This window comes from Apteryx rowi, unplaced genomic scaffold (genome assembly GCF_003343035.1).
Source record: "Apteryx rowi isolate R43461 unplaced genomic scaffold, aptRow1 scaffold_37, whole genome shotgun sequence".
Classification (NCBI taxonomy): Eukaryota; Metazoa; Chordata; class Aves; order Apterygiformes; family Apterygidae; genus Apteryx; species Apteryx rowi.
The window spans coordinates 2,341,880-2,362,146 of record NW_020450196.1 but is presented as its reverse complement, the minus strand read 5'-3'; the positions used below and the strand labels follow the sequence as shown (position 1 = coordinate 2,362,146).

The following is a 20,267-nucleotide window of genomic DNA, read 5'->3' as shown; positions in this document are numbered from 1 at the left end:
TTCATATTCTTTATCAAGAATGTGTTAATATTTATCATCTATATTCTGTTTATTTCATTTACTTTTACTAATGTAAATAGAAATAATATTTCTATTAGAAATATTTTGCAAAGCAAACTTACACATAGCATAGTGGAATGATGTCAGTGGAAATGATGTCAGGTGACTTGTCTGCATTCCATCACAATTTAGTAACCAGGCAGGAATAAAATCCAGGGTGCCTGATTCTGGGTAACTACACCGTTGCACTGGGGCATGCTACCTCTCACAGCTGGGGAACATTTGATGATATGGAAACTTTTTTACCTGAGATTTAATTTGCAGGATACCCTCAGGAGAATTGTCATTCTTATCTATATAGTTCAGGATATTTTGGATCAATATGATGCTTTTTTGTTCTCAGTGTGGCTGAGATTATAGGCCATTAAAACTAATGAATTAGCTGTAGTCTAGTATATGTGTGTAGTGAGAACACCTGCGGAAGACCTGGCGAGGAGTCAGTGACGGGCAGAGTACATGGTAGCAGCCCCAGCGTGTGAAACTACACACCGACCAAATTCCTATCAGGGCCAGGCATGCATACTCTGTTTTGTCAACAACGTCTAGCTGCTTCCCCGGATAGTAGCTACTCAAGGTTAGCACAGCTGAGATAAGGAAACAGTTCTAGTAAATTTAAGGGGCACTTATGAACAACAGGGGAAGTCCTGTCTGTGTGTCCAGCCTGYGTCCCTGACCCATACTTCCAGCAGCCTCCCATTGGCGACCACTYCTCATGGTTCCTGGGGCTCCCCGTGCAGTCTGTAGTGTAAGTCCTTCATTAAACCTATCCTGTTTAACCCCTCATGAACCTTGAGTGTCTCTCTCCGACAGTATCCAACCCTCTCTTGCCCACCTTGCAGTCACAATGTGCATGAAAAGGATTAATGCTGAAAAGGTGAAAGTGTACAGAGGTTTCATTTTCCAGTAGCTGACAGCATTTGGTATGCTTAAGTAAACTGTGCAGGAAACTATCTCCACAGGTTCTCACTACATTTTAAAGGGGTGTTGGCTTATCAAACATGTTGGCTGGCTGCCTGAATTATGAAAACACAGCCTGTTATTTTCTAACAGTGAGACTGAAATTTCAGCATAGTTTGAGACCTCTATGGATTGTTTCTTATGGTCTGATACATACTGGTTGGTTGAATTCTCCCATCAGTAAAGTAAAAAGCATTCACCAACTTACTTGCTGCTCAGGCAGCGTCTCAATGAATACGAAGCGCCTCCTCCACAAGTGCGTGAACATTCGCTCCACGAACCCCAGGCATCCCACAGTGAGTCTCGGTCTTCCTCTGAGCGAGCTGTTCTAGAGCTCTGAGGAGAGGGAGAAAAAAAATCAGGAAAAAGACAAAAAACTATTTTTGCTAGCTTAACTCTTCTTTATAATGGATATCATCTTGGTCGTTGAAAGAACCAAACCAATCTGTTGTCCACTGATGCTCCTACTGATTGACAACAACTGGTTGTTAGAGTTAGGGGTGTTGTAGAAGATGCTTTCATTCTTTGACTATCATGCTCTGCCTCTTGAGACTGGTGATGATTATTGCAGAAGAGTACTTTGAACAACAGTGAGACAGGGGTCTTTTCCTGATTACAAGGAAGAAGGACAGTTTGGTAAACCTCAGCAATTATGCTTTCATGTTTTGTTGCTGTGCAGTACTGATTGATAGACCCAGAAAGACTCAGCTCTTCCAGGATTAACCCATAAAAGTACAGCAGTACCTACCTCAAGTAATACAGTCACACCAATTTTCAACAGTTCATTTTCATTTATGCAGGTGCACCTCACAAGCATTGGTCTGTAAGGACACAAATGATTCAACCATTTGGACAGATATTGTCCCTCATGGACAAGGCCATTTTGCTGGAGGAACCTGAATAACCTACAGAAGCACGTAAAGGTGCATGGAAAATGCCAGGCCATGTCTTCATTTAAAATCTGGCTTGTGCTGTGGGCCACCACCCACTGAATACTGCATTTCTAAATGTATCTGGAACAAAAGAGAAGATGAGATAAGTATATGAGGATAGCTTTTGCAGTAGACCTTCTGCAGAGAAAAATCAGCAGGCATCACTGCTAACCTGCGTTGGAGGAATCAATGTCAGCTGTCAACACTGAGGGATTATTCTGGGACACAGAGATAGTTCAACACAGAACTAATTTTATCTTCAGTGGAGCTGAGTAGAACTTTTGTAATGAAATCCAAAACCTAGCAAAATATTCCAGTGTTGAATTCTGTTATTCACAGGCAAAAAAGGAAGTGTTGACGATGGTTTAGGGCTCTGAACAGTTTCAGTATATATCTGCTTAAGGAAGGTACTGACTTTGTCAGAGAACCAAGATTCAAAACCAAAAAGTCCGTTTCTGTAGAGTGAAGCACCAAGTCTGGCACCTCAGCATATAAAATGTGTGTTAATTGGAATTTATCACAGTAAGAGGTAGCTATTCAGTTTATTTTTAGGAACCAAGAATGTATTATATGTTCCAACTATTAATGCTCAGAGAATTTTCTAATATGGAAATCATTTAATCCTAAAAAGTTTTGCAAGGGGATTGCAGTTCATCCACTAGTGTCATCTATGATGCTGAATAAATGGCCAGAAACAAGACTGGCTGAAGTGAAGGCTGATCTCTTTTACAAGCTGTCTCTGCACTCAGCTCAGATTAGCTTGTGGATCAGCTTACTCAGGTTGACAGAGTAATTATATTGTTATTTTCATTCTAAAAGCCTGATACTACTCTCAGATACATTGGCACAATAAATTAGGAGTTACGACATGAAATTTGATGGTGTTAAACCAGCCTAAGTGAGATCAGAACCATACGCCAAACTGGCAAACTTCTAAGGAGAAATTATTTCAAGTAGAGAAATTAAGATCTGCAGATCATCTGTCCAACCAGTTCCTCTTCCTTCCCTCTCTTCCCATTATTTCTCTTATCATAGCACAGTCCAAGCCTAATCTTGAAAAATGAGTCAGTCTGTTCAGATGGAAAGAGGGAAAAAGGAAATGATTTCCCTCGCTGCATACACCCCAAATATGGCTATTTCTTTTGAAAGGAAGAGCTTGGCGAATGGAAAAGGTCAGGTGCAGGACTAATGTACAACACCACACCACCACTGCCCACACAACTGCTGCTCCCTGGCATTTCACAATGGACACCTACTGCATTCCTCATGCTGCTGCTCATGGACCCTTCAAAGGCAGGAGTGTTCCTTTTTTAAACCAGGGGATGCATTTTAAAAGGTAAATACCCAAATGCCACATATATAGAGTTGAGTCTTTTTGTCCTCCTGACACAAACAGGGTGCCACAAACCCTTTTGAAAGACCTTTAGGATCCGGTCCGGAGCATGCTGAGGTCAAGTGAAAACTCCCAGTGAATTAAAGGGGTCCAGGACTAGAACATTAAATGAAAGGCTGAAAAGGGACCCCAGCACAATTCTCAAAGTTTTTTTCTTAATTAATCAAATAAATCCTGTGAATGAGAAGGAACTTAAGCCAAACACCCAGAAGGCAAGCTTTCCTCAAGCAGCTCTGCTGAAGCATCTCCACTGACCCTACTATCCTATTTTTTCACTTTTACCGAGTGGAGATTGCCAGCCATGACAAACAGTGTGGTGATCCTATGGCGACTCCATTTTAAGTCTGCTTCATGGTGTGCAGTTTGGAAGGGCATTTTAAACACATGCAGCACTTCCTTCTGCAGAAGAGCTTTTTGAAGATTATGGCATAGCTTAGATGGGTAACTGAATCAGTTTTAAATTGTTGTAACATTTAGTATAATGTAATTTTGCTTTGGATCTACTGATAGAAAAAATAGGCTGAATTAATTTAGTCTAGTGAGAGATAATACTGGATTGTATAATGAGTGTATCACAATGACTGGACATTCCGTTAGATTCTTTCTTATCTATATTAAAATTTAACATGATCTAATTCCAATTCAACACTATAATTGCAAGAGTAAATTTAAAAGTTAGTGAGATAAGTGATCAAACTGTGACTATGGCCAATCCCCACAGCTGCAAAAGATCACACATACAACAGTTTCACAGATGTGTTCCATCCTCTAGATACAATCTTATTAGCATTTACATGGGAGATAAGAGTAGTGACATGCCAATTTACTGAGGTTATTTTGGCTGGTTGCTTTCTGAAGGGTATTTTTATAAAATTAAAATGTGTGTCTGCACTTTTAGTTTGCTGAAATGAAAATGTGTGTCTGTGTTTTTAGTTCATAAGGAAACAAATATCTTCAAACTGTAAATGGATGCATGTCCTGATCTTTCAGTACTGGTTGAAAGCCCAGTCAAAAGCATAATTAAAAAGGGTTGCAAGGTAAAGCCACATGAATCAAGTGCTCTTACCTCATCACAAATTATATCAGCACAGCTAGACATTCTAAAGGGTCCAAAATTTCTGAGATAAATTGTACTCCCACCCAGAGGAGAGCCATGTGCCTGTTATTTGCATTCCACGATTTGTTATAAGACCTATATATTTCCAGAAAGCATGTGATCTCAAGCTAGAACAGAATCCAAGTTTTCTTTTAACAAGTGGAATAAACATAATTCATTTCAACTCCATAGTGTTTAATGTTAAAGAAAGTAGTGTTTTTCCCTTCTATGAACTACACAGTTAAGACTGAACCTGAAACTCTAGCAATGCCTGAAAGACTGTTTTAAATCTGAAAAAGATTGCAAGTCTTTTGCAGGTTTAAAGAATATATGCAGTTAATAGCTAAGAATTCACTGTGTAGCACAAAATTTTCAAAATTAGCTTACACTACTAATAGTTTCTACCTACTTTCACCAAAGTGAACTAAACTGAATAACCTACATATAAAAATACTTGCACACTGAACAGTGCAGTGCTCCACAGTACAAGAACTGCTAGAGTAGTCTTTAAAGCCCTCCAGTTCCTGCCATAAAGAGCAAAGAGAAAAAAAAGAAGGAAAAAAAGAAAAGTAAAGCAGAGGGATATGTCACTCCAAAACAGCAAGGAGTAAAACTGCCACAAGCTGAAACTTCCTTTAACTAATACTAACTTCTCTCTTAGAAACAGTCTTTAAATCCCTGTCAGCTGGTCTCCTCCAGGTCGGTATTTCTCTAAACACCAGCATATGCCAAATGAGCAGTATGCAGAGGTGCATCCTGGCTCATTACACCATGCCACTGRTATCAAAAGAGTTCCCCCCATTCTGTCCATCCTAGGTGGATCTCAGTTTGAGCTTCCCAGGAAACACTCACTGCTTTGTCCATGCAAAACTCACCATGTCCTGACATCGATAGCATCAATGGCAGAAATGTTACTTCATGCAAACAATATGGTTATAAACGGCAAACATAAAAAAGTCTGCTAGCACTAATCAAATTCAACACTATCTTTATACCTCATTACACACTTAACCTCAGGCTGATCCTGTAACTACCACCCAACACAGCTGCCCCCCAAAAAAGGGGGATGAGTACTTCTGAATAATTTCCTAATGAGAAAGAGAAACAAACTCTTGTTCATTTGGACAGAAAAGGCAGAAGGATCAGGTGTACACAAGACAAAAAGATGAAATCACTGTCAGTGGATAGGGTATTCAGCTGAAGATACTTACAAAGGAGAAATAGGTTTTAAACTATAAGTTGAACAAAAATTATCCTAAAAGATAAAGAGCTTGAAATTGTCAAAGAAGCCTAGAAGAGTGAGGTATCCTCTTTTGTCCTCAAAAAATTCCAGTTTCAGTGTTTAACAGTAATTTCTGAATTTATCAAAGACTTCTCAGGCATTCATGTTATATTCAGACTATGAGCTGGTCAGACTATGAACAGATTCTTCCTATCCTGTCCCCTACCACACAGAACACAGAAATCACTTAAACCATCTGGAATAGCATGTGAAAACACAAAAAGTGTCACACATCCTCAAATCACAGCAGCTGCCCAGCCATACAAGAGCTGCATCGCTGATGAGAGAACCAAGTTTTTTTTAAAAGCATGTGTGTACATATGCATGTAGGTACACAAAGGGAGAAACAGGAAAAGTAGCAGGACCTCTCTTCATGTCTTGAGAGCTATGAAATAAGTTCTGCTCTAAAAAAATAAATATCTTCGTAACATACTGGAATTCAATTTAAAATTTTGTTTTGAACTAAAGTTTCTCTACAACTATTCCTAATCCAACTATTTGTCAGCATTGCACAGAGAAAATGTATAAATGCAGATCACGCCATTTAACTGCTCCTCAATTTCCAAGGGTTCCATTCTTTCTCATTCTTCTGTAAAATGTTGCTAGAATCATATTCTTCAAGAAACCAGTGTGTTCCCTAGACTGGCCAGCAACATAGGCAGCGAAAAATGCAGTTAACCCATGGTTGGACTAAGGCACTGATACAGAGTATAAACCACAGCTATTTTGCAGATGATATTCACTGCTGGTTTTGGTTAAGAAATTCAAATCATCTGGTTCTTATCACATCCCCACTGTTTAGGGGTATGATGTATTGCCAGTGACAATATGCAAGGCTCCTTTGAGGCCATTGCCTAAACTTGTCTTTTGCTACTGTGAAAATGATATTAAGGGTGGAAAAACAGTATTTTTCTGTGTTATATGGTCTTTCTGCCCTCCCTTTCCAGATATATCCAAGCACATCCCTATATGAGTTCCTGCCAAGCCATACATTCTCTATCCTTTGAGTAATCTTTGATGATGCTTCAATGTTATTTTGTCACTGAGGTTAAATATATACTTCACACAGCACTGAAATTCTGGCTGTAGTGAACCGGGAAGAAACTGCTCTCAGCACTTACATAGGTGTGTAACAGCAGGAGATAAGACCAGTGACCTCATCCCTTTCTAAGAAACGTGTATCTCAAAACTTGACCCAAAGCAAATATACGGTTTATAAGATTTAATTTGTCCAGTGTTATGCATCTTCGTTGCATTCCATCCAAGGTAACACCTGCATTACAGCTCAGATAGGAAATTGCTTGGAAATCTCTGGCTTTTAAAGGAAGACAAAGCAGGAAAAAAAACGCAGTCAGTTAAATTAATATTGGTAATTACTATCAAACAAAATATTAACATGCCAGATATTTCTGACTAGCTGTTGAAACATTTCTGAGCTATCGTCTTGGAAACATCATAAGTAAAATATCCTAACGTGGCCAGTTTCCAGTGTACAAAAAACATGTTTAATGTATTTAGGTATAAAGAGGTGCACATCATTTTAAATACTACCATATGACTGAAGCACATCAATTCTTCCAGAATAGATGTACCATGCCGAAGAAAGGGCATATTAAGATAAGCCTCACCCTTGTGAGAAGCATAATTCCTTCGAAGCACCAGGATTCACCATGGGTATAGTTGCCCTCCAATTCCCAGTAGACACCTGCCCATTCCATACACTTCATACAAGCAGAGCTCTTCTCAAGGGTAGCCTTAGCAAAGTATTCAAGGACCGAATGGGAACAAACACTGACCTATATTCTTTCCCCAAGGTGACTGCTTCAAGGTGAGGATGGATGAACACTTAAGGTGGTGCGGTAGTCAGCTTGTGTTCCCACTGTCCCAACTATATCCTGCGTAAGGTTGAATACAGGACTTCAGCCATCAGACCTGCCAGCCAGCCAGCCAGTCAGCCAGCCTCCAGCAGTACCACACGAACCAGAAGAACCTGACTTCTCAGTGGAGACATACCAAAGTAATGGTAGTTCGGCTCTCATGACAGTGGTAAGTTAAAAGAACATGAGGAGAGCAAAAGCCTTTGTGTCCAGGACCCCAGAGCTGTTTGTTGCAACTGAGAGGCTGAGCAACCACAGGTGCAACTGCTGTAATGATTAACTGCACACTGTTGCATATGGCCTCATCAAAAGGATTCTACAGAATGATTCACTCTGCTGCTAAAACACTGTCTTCTCTGGCAAACAACCTGAAATGAAAAGTAGCTGCAGTGAGCATCAATCCTCTTGAGGTAGAAATGGCTATACTTTGTATGCTGGCTCCCCTGCTCTCCAGAGGGCAGCAGCTCCCTTCTGGAGTGGTGTTCTGAGCTGAACACCACCAGACCACCGGCCCCTGGGCTTCCAGTCTCAGAAAATTAACTGAGGTATTTTTACCTCTTTGCAGATGCAAGACCAGGCAAAAAGCCTGCAATGGGATCACGAGAGTTCTTCCTATGAAAAATCCCTGGCACAGGAAACCCTTGATCTGCATGCCCCAAGGAAGGCACTGGCACCAAAGCACACACACGTGGGTATGCACTTCAGGGAATTATTTTATGCTCATACTTTGGTTGTACAGACAAACAAGCCAGGATTTATTTTCTCATTTTGGCCTCTTAAAAAGGAATAAAAAGAGATCTAAATCTCCTTCTGGGTTGTTTTTAATTTACTCTTTCTTGATGAGGAGAGGAGAAAAAAATCTCACAGAGATCTTGCAGCTTTTCACTACTTATTCTGCTCCTGTGAACAGAGGCAAGGGGAAGAGCAAGAGGCGGACAATCTTTCTTCCCTCTGAAGGAAGACACCTGACAAACACACAGCAAGCTCAGTTTCCAAGGACACAAGTATAAAGTTGCTATTGGAGTCCTTGTCAACTCTGACTTCTGCCTCCTTGGATCTCCAYAGTGAAACAACTTTATGGAAAAGGTATCTGAGCGGGGGGTGGGGCACAGGGAGAAGTATGTCTTTTATTCCTAAACAGCACAGTCATGCAAGGCCAATCCATTACTACAGGAACAAGAAAAAGCACCTTTTTCCTTCAGCACAGGATAGCAAAGGTCCGTCCAGGAGGAACTAACCCTTTGTCCCTTCCTAACCATGTATACGGTGATCTGGTTATTGCATAAGTAATAAGGACAAAATCTCACACTGAACTCTCTTTGTCCTCAAAACAGGATCTTAGTATTATACACATTTGCACTCTGTGGCAGTCTTTAGCTCCATACATCAAGTGGTCTCTGCAGAAGGAAAGCATCGCCAGCACTGTTCCCATAGTCCTGTGGGATTCTTCCTGCCCTGAAGCAAGTCATATAGCTGTATACATGTAGTTTTTTAAAACATGAGCATCATAAGAAGCACGTAGCCTCTAGTCTGCAACAAAACAGAGAAGAAAAAATAAACAGCCATCTCAGTTCTTTAGAAGAAAAACAGCCATTCCCATGGCTGGGCTGGAAGTTGTATCCCAGGAGAAATGTGCCAAACGTGAGCTCATTTCTGCTCCTAAAGGGCATCAGCCAGCCAGGGGGGTTGCTGGCAGAGGACGGGGTTGACACCATATCACTTCAACACACTGCATGCTGTGCTCCCTATAACATTTTATAGCAGTGCCTTATAAAACTGAGATCAGTCCTATCTCTTGCTCCACTTACCACATGAAAATATGCACCAGGGGAGCACTCTCTTGCTCTCATAGACCCAAGTTACAACATCCTGTTGTATTTAAATCCTGCCGTGCTGGTGTAAACACCAGATATGGGTGATCCAATACAGAGCAGGTCCAAGCTGGCTCAGCCTCAGACTTGTCGCCTAATTGAATCAGAACTGTTTTTAAGGCTAGGACTGGTTCAGATGCACAATGGGTGAAATCACTTTCCAGAATTCGGAACCCACCCAAACAGCACGGGTTCAAAAGTGCATCTTACACTCAAGTACTTTGGGTTTGCATTCCACTTAGGAAAGACTGTTGGTTGGGAAAGAGGGGTCAGGGCTGCATAGAAAGGAAGAGAGAGAAAACTAAATTATTTGTGACAAAGCCTATTTCATGCTAAATATTTTTTAAGCAGCAAGAAGTGAAAGCTGTGTGGGTGTGGCTGGGCTGTATTTATTGGCTTCAAGAAAAATGGCCAATGTACAGCAGGCTCCCGAAGCTTCACGGGTGAACCACTGCCTCCTTGGAAGAGGCAGAGTAATACATTGAAGAAGTGCATGTTACACCCTACCCATTGTCTAAGTAAACTGACTTTGAGCTTCATCCAGCCTAAACTGTACTGTAACTGCACAGAGGTACAGGCCACCATGTCTAATGGTGAGTCCCTTTATGTGCATCAACCTCCGTGCAGACTGGATTTAGGAACTTTGGTTCTCAAAGTCTGAGATAGAAAACCTTGTGCTGTTAACCTAGATTTTAACTGGCTCATCAACCCCAGGGTGTCTCTGCCTCCCCTGGAGCGGGTCATGGCATTAAAACAAGTTGCAATTGGTTTCAACAGAAAGATGTCACTCTCTGGTCAGGAGGCATTTCAGAGAAGGAAAGAGAGCTCTCCAAAGATTTGTATAATTTCAGAKAAGCATCCTCAATTTTGATGTTTATCCAAAATAAATGAAGCCTCCCATTCTTCTGAGGGTTTGCCATCTCCCTCAGTTACCTCATGGAGTTGAATATGTATTTATTTTAACAACAAGGGGCCACACAGAGGGTTGACAACTTTAGCTTTGGTAGAGGCAGGAAAACTGAAAGGGTAGTGTCTATGCAAAAAAGTAAGAGAGACGAGAGAGAGAATGAGAAAGAGCATGAGAGCAAGAAAGGAAGGAAAGAGGAAAAAAATAAGAAGGAAAAAAGGAAAGGAAGGAAGGAAGAAGGAGGGAAGTAAGCAAGCAAATGACCATGAGGAAAGCCAGGGATCCCATATCATAACAGCAGAAAAAGGAAGACAGAAACAAAAAAAAAATGCTCACAGGATCCTTAGGCATTACTGTAAATCTCAAAGTTTATCTAACACATTTGTTCCACCTTAATCACTAAGCGCTGATCTCAAATCAGTGTATGTTTCTTTAAAAGGAAAATACACCTTATTGTTAGGAGTTTTTAGGTACCAAAGTGGAGGAGGTTTTTAGGAGTATCAGGACTTCTTTTTAATTACTTTAAATTGAATTATAAAGACGTAAGGACCTAAAAACTACCATCATATAAGCTGCTGCTGCTGCTCTCATGCTGACATCTTGTATGCCACATGACGAAAAATTTATGTTTTCACTACTCTGTCCAAATAAAATTATAGACATATCCGCCCACTGGAACCAGCATGCTGCACAGGAGGTGCTGTTTCATGCCAGTAAACATCTCTGTCAAGAAGTGGTAAGCCAGTCCCACTCAGTGGTGCTCACCAGCAGCTACCATGGCTGAGGCCCTCAGAGACTGACACGACTGTTGCAGTTTGGATTAGCAAAGTCCCAGGCAGTTTTTGTTTTTAGTTTCAGAGCTTTCTATCCAATTATTTCCCCCTCTTCTTTCTGCTAATTCAGATCTTATGCCTTTAAAATGTGGCCCTGGCTAGGTCTTTAAGGAAAACATTGCTGATATCACAGTAACTTGAAAATCTTCCACTCCCCTTATTTAAAAGTTACAGGAACTAGGAAAATGTCATATCCAAAACATATTTAAAATCATAATCCATCCACATACCAAAATGAAAAAGAAGGAAAGACAGCACTGGACTTGTTAAGTGCAGTTACATTAGCCCTCAACAGCAGATGTTTTTAGCAGTCCAGGCTGAAAGAAATAGAGAGATTTAAATAAGTTAGTAAGTAAGTAAGTAAGTAAATAAATAATGCACCATTTGATGCCTGCACCAGAACGGTAGGAGACGTTATTGCTTCCTTTATTTCTTTTCATTTCTGGGTATGTTGATACAGCACAGGATTTGAACATTATACAAGCAAACTTCAAGTAGGGACAAAGATTATATCCGACAAAGCAAGAAGGGGAAATCTGACACCTCTGCAGTACATTCATATGGAAACAAAATGACTTATATTTATTTTATGGGACAGTTTGACTTTATTATATGTTGCATATAATTTCCTGCCTCATTTCTTGAGCACTCTCGGAATTTATTTCAGGATGTCTTACTTTAGCACAACCCCCACTTTCCTCCACCCTGACACCCTCTGCTGAACTTGCTCTAAAAGAAGTCCCTGAAAGGAAGAAATTCCAGGGCAACCCCTAAAGGGTTGAAGATTTGGAAGAAATTCCATAAAGGCAACGAAGATGAAAATGGAAGCAGTGTGAAAATTAATGTACCGTAGAATCAGTGAACATACCACTTATTTTTCTACACAAATAGAAGAAAGAACGCTCTTATGAGATGTATCCAAATAAATCACAGGTGGCAAAACTATTAAGTTTTCTGCATATGCCTGCCTTGGAAGCTGAATAAATCTCACAAGCTACATACCCTGCTTTCCCTCCCCCAGTCACTTGTCTATATTGCCTTCCAATTTCACCACGACTCTGGCTATTTTTACAAGTAATTTGGAGAAAGTTGGGTTCTGGCAGGAAAAAAATAAATTGTTCATATCTGAAATGAAATTCAAATCAAGGCATTTGAAGGGGGAAAAAAGGTAGAAATGCATGTCTACTTGGGGACACCAATCTCTGATACAGTGACACCTCACTGTCAGTGAAGCAGAAAGAAGGTCCTGGACTGCAGTAGTCTTCAACGTACACACTCAGATTCCGGCTAAAACAAACCCACAACCCCTAGCAAAGCTGTTCTGTAAAAAATTAAATAAATTGGCCACTTCACAAAAGAATATTTGTGACCAACACTTCTTTGGGGGTATTTTTTATTACTCTTATGCATAACTTTTAAATACCATGCATAAAAGCTCACAAGAAAAACAGTAATTTAATAAAATACTATAGTACAAAGTCTAAGCAGGTGGAATTCAGTATAGCAGTTCAGTATTGCAGTTACCAGAGGCAAATCAATTTATATAGCTGAGAATCTTGCTCTCAATTTTCAGCTAATACTGTGTTTATAAACCCCTATATTCATAGTATTTGCCATGCTGACGACCCTATCCAATTATAGGATAGGCTGAAGGGACAACCTTCAACAGAGACAGATAAAATACTGCTAACAATTACCTTTTTTGAAAGACAAACAAAATGTTTGAGAATGGCATCTTTAAAATCGTGATACCAACCTTTAAATCTGTCTAGCATCTACAGTCGCAAATAGACAATCCTCTCTCTCTTTCCTTTCTGCATAAGGGAAATTTTTTGCTGATAAAGAAACTGGTCTCAACATATACAGCAAGTCTCACCATGCATGATAGCAAACCTTAGGCCTGTGATGAAAACTAAGCATTTCTTGAGAAGGACGTCTAAAATGGCCAGATTACACTAAGCATTGACCACTATTTGTCTGTGTCCAACACTATACATAGCTAAAGTCCTAAGAGGACTTCTCTGTATTCGCAATGGACTTCACAAGGTTTACTTCTTGTTTACATTCCCCATTTCGCCTGAACATACACTTAAGGGATAAGAGATGTTTTAAGACCTTCAACAGCCAAAGCTGGCCAGGTATCTGCTAGAGAAGTCTACTGCCCAACCACTGATACAAAAATATGTCAATGCCAAGCGCAGAAGGTAACCCTTTCTGTACATCAGCTAGAGAGAAGTTGTGCTTCATACCAGAGTATTATGACATACAACTCTGAGAGAGTTCAATATTTCATATCAGTTTTTTATTGGTTTCTGTCCACCACAATCATAACTTTCCARTTCTTGGGGGTAGAGAAAAGAAGCCATTTTTTTCCCCTTTTCCTGCTCCCAGTCATGATACCATAGCATCTGGTAGATGATAGGTTTTCGTCGTTCCATCATTAACTTCAACCGTCTGATTGTGACTATGGGGATGATCTTCTTATTCTGCTTTCCTTCCTCATCAATAGAACCCCTGGCTCTGCAGCAACAGATCAGAATTTCCAAGTTTTTATCAGTTTAATTGCCGCCCATACAGGTCTGGTTTTTCTTACGAGCTTAAGAAAATAGCAAGGAGAAACAATAGTGGTAACAAGAGAGGCAACAGTGCTGTCTGCAGATTCAGGAAGACAACACTATCCTAAACCATGAGGTTATATTTGGATGTCCAACAGCCCAGGATTGAGTTTTAATTTTTTTCAAAGAAAATTATGCAGAAATTGATAGACCTCTCCTAAAAAGTTTTTTGCCCTGGTGTGTGGACTATTCAGACTTTACATTAACTGCTTAGCCTACTGAATTGTTCGTAGACAAGTTCTTTCAGCAGATGAATCCATAACTTCAGGTGACTATGTTCTAATCTTCAGATTCCCTAAGGTGTTCAAGCTCATAGCTGCTTTTACTTTGCCTTGCTGGACCTATGAACCTAACAAAAGTAATTAAAACAAAACATGCTCATCTTTAGTGACACTAATGGATCAGACCAATAGCTCAACAGCCTTTATGAAGTACCAATTGCACCTTCACTTAAATCCTAAAGAAAAAAATTCCATCACACCACCTGAGATCATCTCATACCAGCAGTCTGTCCCAAGTTCCCAGAACCCTTTGCACCTGAAAGAGGAAGGATAAATAAATGATATATTAAACAAAATCTAAAGGAAGAGGTCAGTAAACTAAGTCCAGGCACAGAATTCTAGAGCAATCTATGAAGAAAGTGATGAGGATACTTACTAGCATCCGGACATTCACTTAAGAAGTTAGAGACACGAGACATTCAGAGTATGGCAGCACTGGTCAGAAAACACAACGGTGAGAATTCTTTTGCTCATTTGTATGAATAAATCCTAGCTTTGTATAGTTGAATATCCATTTCAGCACATCCCTACCCAATTGGTGTGATCAAATATCAATCTGCACATAGACATGACTATGCATGGAAATATATGTGTGCACTTTGGACTTTGCACTGGAAAATCCTTCTCTGTGAAGCTGTGAATGTGGAAATAGATGAGCAGACATACAACAGTAGATAGACCTATCTGCGCATGAAGAGGAAAAGCCATCAAGCTTTGTACATTCAGATGTAAACAAGAAATGTAATATTCGTTCCACAGGCTAATTGTGCCTGCGGTCATCCAAGACAGACCCAGTTAGATAATAGGGAAATATAATGCCAAAGAGCCTGGAAGAAATGGACTATTGTGTTTGACTATTTTCCATGTACAAATTAACACAGTGAAAAAAAGAAATGCTGCAGAAAAACACATGTACTTTATTACAATTTCTAATGTTACTTCTGTAAGTACCACAACAACATGCAAGAGAGCTCAAAACCACTGAAAAGATGCAAACAGCAAACACAAATGTGATTAAATGCCTTTCTGACATGAAGTGATTTAACTTCAAGTTTGGATGAATGCATATGTCAATGGCTGATTATGGTTTTGGCTGCATTCCCTTTGAGTTAGACAACCATGATTTGCGTGTGATGGGTTTTTATTTTTAAATCAATAGAAAGGGAAATCTTTGGAACAGAATTCCTGCTTTCTTTTGTTTCTCTTAAAAGTGGTGTGTTAATACTTCCTTAATGTGTGAATGGTCACAGAGCAATGAGCAAAATTCTCCAAATACCTGGTCTTAGTCTGGAAAGTGAGAAACTATCTTCTAAATTTACTTTCAGTCTGATTTTACTTTCTGAAGACAGGCATTAAGCGTTATAGCTCATTGTCTCAGAAGTACCTATGAAGGTACCTAACTCCCATTTATGCCAGGGAAATGGGATGGCTGAGTATGCAGCAAGTTCTAGGGCAGTTAACAAGAAAAGACCTTCTCAAGCAACTTCTCTCCCACCATCCCAGTGAAARCCAGTAGGATTTCTTCCAAACGAAGGCTAAGAACCCTGGCAGAGTGCTACAGTCACTGCTACAGCCCTCTAAAGAGTCTGTCTTAAAATACACTGTATTTGCTGGCTAATGGAGGGAACAGAAGAGAGAGGTTATTGCTGATGCAGGTCTGGACTTGTTCTTCCCTTTAGCACTATCAGCAAAAGAGCTGGAGTTGTGTCTGGGCTATGCAACCTTCTTACTTGTGCAATGATGCAGAACAAAGCACTGAAGATGCTACTTTTGTCTACAGTGTCTTACTGAAAATATACCAGGATGTGATAAATGATTGTGAGACTAATCCCATGAGCATTTGCTACCTAGCCGTAGTGCCTACAATTGTGAATGCTTCTACTGCCATACTAGAGAGCTACAGGTCTAGGACCTCCTCATGTTGCTAAGTGTTGGCAAGACAGCGGGTTTAGAGGCATACAAAGTTAAAGAAACACATAAATCCAAATGTACATTTTCATAGCTCTCAAACTTGTTTCATCTACCTGACTAGAGACTAATATCTAAGATGCTAATAGCCAGTCATCACCGGCCAGATCCAATGCCTTTTTGAGTCAATGGAAATCTTCTCAAAAACTTCAGTGAGTTTTGTACCATGCCCTACACGAACTCACTCCGCAATAAACTGCAGTAGTAACATATATATTGAGGTATCTTACGACTTATCCCTCTCTATCCAAGTTAGAAGTCAAATTCTTGCATGTTTATTTAATCTCCTGCTGAAAGCAAGTAAGAGATTTTCCTGAATAAGGAGGGAGTAAAAGAATGGCCCAATTCAAAAAATAAAGTTAAGTTTGCTTCACATCACTATTCTTAAGGCACAAAGATATTTGGAAGGTTGTGAGGGGGAAATCTTTTGGGACAGAGAAAGTCATGCAAATACAAACTAGTATAGTATGGAATATAATGCATAATAGTTGGCAGCAGAATGCACTATTTATTTGCATGAATTAGGGACTGAGAACTTAATTCACAAGCAGCAGAGAGAAGTATAAATGTTATGAGTTTAACATGGGGACAAATCCTACAGTTCTTACACTGTCTTGTTCAGTCATATATTCTGTTGATCTTCCTCAAATTAGTACTGCAGGCTTGGCTCATAATATATTACAGTCATCAGGTAATAAACTTCTCATCTGCATATGTGAAAGTGAACCTAAGCCTGTCTTTACGCCATTTTATGTGAATTCCATATTTTATATTGAAAATAGACCTTTAAATAAACTAGACTTCTAATTTTCATTCCAGATGGTATTCTTATTTCCAGTGATCTATTGGTATTTAGTGATTATATATCTAAATTTTTTACAAAAAAATCATACAATAATTTTTAATAAGTATTTTGAATAGGGTTATCCTACTGGTTTAGGTCCTCACAACACTACTAAATAATGTGCTAAGATTAGTTTACAAAGATTAGCATAGATTTTTTCACACATATGAAGAGGAAGATGCAAGCTACTATAAAATTAATGTATTTCTTTAAGTTTCTTTGCTGTTTGGATGTATACATTCTGTCAAATCTTCAGAAAAGCTTAATTTATATGTATGCCAAGAGCGCTGTGCTATTAAAAGTGTGTGTATTAATACTCTCCCTGCAGATTTTCTGATAGTAAACCTGCAGCTCATACCTATGAAATTAAATATGAGTCACAATGGAATATTTACTCTCAATCAAGCAGCACAGCTAGAGCGTTCAGCAGTAGAGCATCTTATCAGTTAACTGGAGGAGGTATGCAGGAAAATCATATACTAACAAACAGTTTTATAGCCCTGAAGTATACCAGATATCATATAACATATCTTCCAAAAGTTAGTATAAACTTGTCTCTCTAATGAGTTGCAGCAGTAATAAGAGCTAACTTAAACTGGCTGCAGAAAAATAGTTCAGTACATGCTGTACCTGGTTTCTCTGCATATGCACAGGAAAAAATATTTTTTTCTTTTCTTTTTTTAGGAAGGAAGAAAATTCCAGGAACATTACAGCATGATATAGTTTGATTTAAAGGGGGGGGGGGGGGAGAAACAGCTCTTATCCAAATTCCAAGCATTCAAATCACCATTCACAAGTCATTGCACACTAAGTTTATAAAAGTGATGCCAACATCAACTTTTTGGTTCTACCTGCAGCAACCTACAATAGCAAGGCTTGAAGCTTGCAATTCTTTAGAGAGGATAAGGTTTACATAATTTGTTCAAAACATTTTCTCTCTACCTGCAGTCTTACAGTCTTAGAGATTAAAAACATACCCACTCATGCACATAAACCTGCATATATATATATATATATGTACATACAGATACAATAACAGCTGCAAGGGACATGTATTTTCATGAAAGAAATGCCATTTACCAGGACAAGGGAAGTCAGAAGCAGGGTGCCAGCTGTTGCCCATCGGCAGCCCTCCATGGTTTACGTCCGTGCTGGAACTGGAGTCAGACACAGAGCAAGCTGCGAAGTGCTCCTCTGCCTGCTGTCACATCCAGCGCTGGTGCGAGCACTTCAGCCCTGCTTCTCCGCCTCCACCAGCCCTGCTCACATTTCCTGACCCAGGGGTGGGTGGTTGGGTTGGGGTGAGCTGTGTGGAAGCGTTCCCTGAGCCGCGAGCAGCCAATCCCCCTCCTGCTGATCAGACACGCAGCAAAACAAAGCCAAGCGGTATAGGGAAAGCGTAGCAGTGCAAGGCAGAGGGGAAGGAAAAAAGAGAGAAAGGAGGAGGAAGATAAAGAGGAGGAGAGAGGCAGACCAGCACAGCTGAAGGGAGTGCTCTGCCTTCAGCAAACGGTGCTCCAGGAGCTCTATTCCACCACTTGCCATGAGCTATTTACACTTATTACTAGTTCAGTAGTTCTCCTTCTGAGCGTGCATTGTTCCATTCATGAGGAAAACTTAATCTGTGTCAATATATAACGTATGTCATTAAAAGCACCAATCATAAAATGTTGAAATCTTCCAGGGATAACGTATGCTTTACTTAAGTTTTGTATTCTTTACAGGAAAACGCTCCCTTTTATACAATTTATTCAGCAATAAAGAACACTGTCTCTGCCCTCAATTTGTAAAGCAGGCATATTTCTAAGAAGGACTGAGTGACAATCTTTCTATCATGATTTTTTTTTCTTTTTTGAAAAACCACCTTATTCTGCATTAGAATGAAAGTAAGTTTAGAGGAGGGAGACTTTTGCATAGAAAAGCAAACATCCACACAACTCAAGAAAGCCAGGATCTCTGCCTTTGAGGTTTTAACTTGATGGATAGGAGTTGCAAACCCCTGCTCTGACTTGGTTCCGGATTCATCCAGTTTGCATGTCCATGCCTCTGCATTGTCTGAAGTCTCTTGCTATTTTTTTTTTTTTGACTGTTTGTTTGTTTTATTTTCTAAAGCGGAAGTTCAAAACTGGATCCTAGAACTCTTTCTCAAGGCAGTAGGCATTCTCCCACATGGGGCTGAGCTGGGCTTCCCCTGCAAGAGTAACATAATGGTGCCGCAGGGGATGCTAGGGCCASATGTGAATGTAGAAAGCCGTGTCTTCTCTAAGCTCTTGTCTGTGGTCCCTCAGTAAGCTCAGACACAATGGAGCAGAAAGGTGAGCTACAGGTGCTTTAGGATGGAGAAGAATATGCAAACGCAATGAGCCTGGAAAGAGACTGGAATAGGAAGACAGCAGAGGAGAGTGAAATTACACTGAGGGCACCAGGGCTGGGTTCAGAGAGGAAAAGGGAGCAAGTGTAGACCACAGACAATTTAAGACAACTGGCCATCAGCAGGAATGAAAAACAGCCTGGTGGAAGAGATGGATGAGCAGATGGAAAATGATATCTAGTTTGCAAGAGGGAAGGAACTGAGAGGAAAAAAGGTTACAGCTGTTGAGAAGTCAGACAGGAGGAAAGAAAAGGGTCAGGCTTGGCAGAATGGGAACGTGAACATAAATACTGAGGACATAAGGCCAAAACATAAAAGAGAGAACCTTCACAGACCTGGGCTTGGGAAATTACAACTGGCTGAAGAGAGAGATTAGGAACAAGAATTGGAGGGAATTAGGAATACTGGAAGAAACAGACTTCAGCTCACACTGGCTAAAGGCAGCCTCATTGGGGAATTAAAGTTTCTRTTGAGCTCCTTGGCCACCTCTGTCTTTTATCTCCCCTGCTCTTGTTCCCTTACCCCAAGAAGCCTACCATAATCTCAGAAGTCAACAGTAGCCTTACAGATAGTCTCTGGAATTTCCATATGCTAAATTTTCAAGGCCAAAATGATATGGTAAATGACAAGGTTTGTTATATTGAATTCACATGATCACCATTTTATTTTTACAAACCAAACTGCCCCAATTATGATTACATACATTAGGAGGGATGAAACAACTGAAAGAGACATATGCCATATTTTTCCTTTTTTTTCTCCCAACTTTAAATTGGAAATGTTACATTAACACTACGATGGCCCATCCCAGAATTTCTCTTTTCTTGTTCAGCTTTGAAAAAGTTGAAGTACGGGTTTTCGAGATTCTTTTTATCAGCTCAGAAGTCTCAAATGGCAACTAACTCATCTAAGTTAAAATAACTGCAGCCTACCTGCTTTTCAGTGTATAGTCCTGCCATCATTCTGCTCGTGGAAATCCC

At 40.0% G+C, this 20,267-nt stretch overlaps 1 protein-coding gene across 1 annotated transcript in view; it reads right to left on the bottom strand.

Annotated features, from left to right (window-relative positions):
- Window positions 1-18,077, bottom strand: part of ADAMTSL1 (ADAMTS like 1) — a 202,462-nt gene extending 184,385 nt beyond the window's left edge. Inside the window, exons 1-2 of the mRNA XM_026073568.1 lie at window positions 17,997-18,077; window positions 1,226-1,353 (exon numbers count right to left, since the gene is read on the bottom strand). Coding sequence (XP_025929353.1) covers window positions 1,226-1,353; window positions 17,997-18,053 — 185 coding nt within the window. The 5' untranslated portion in view covers window positions 18,054-18,077. The remainder of the gene's footprint in view (window positions 1-1,225; window positions 1,354-17,996) is intronic.
- Between the last annotated feature and the right edge of the window lie 2,190 nt (window positions 18,078-20,267).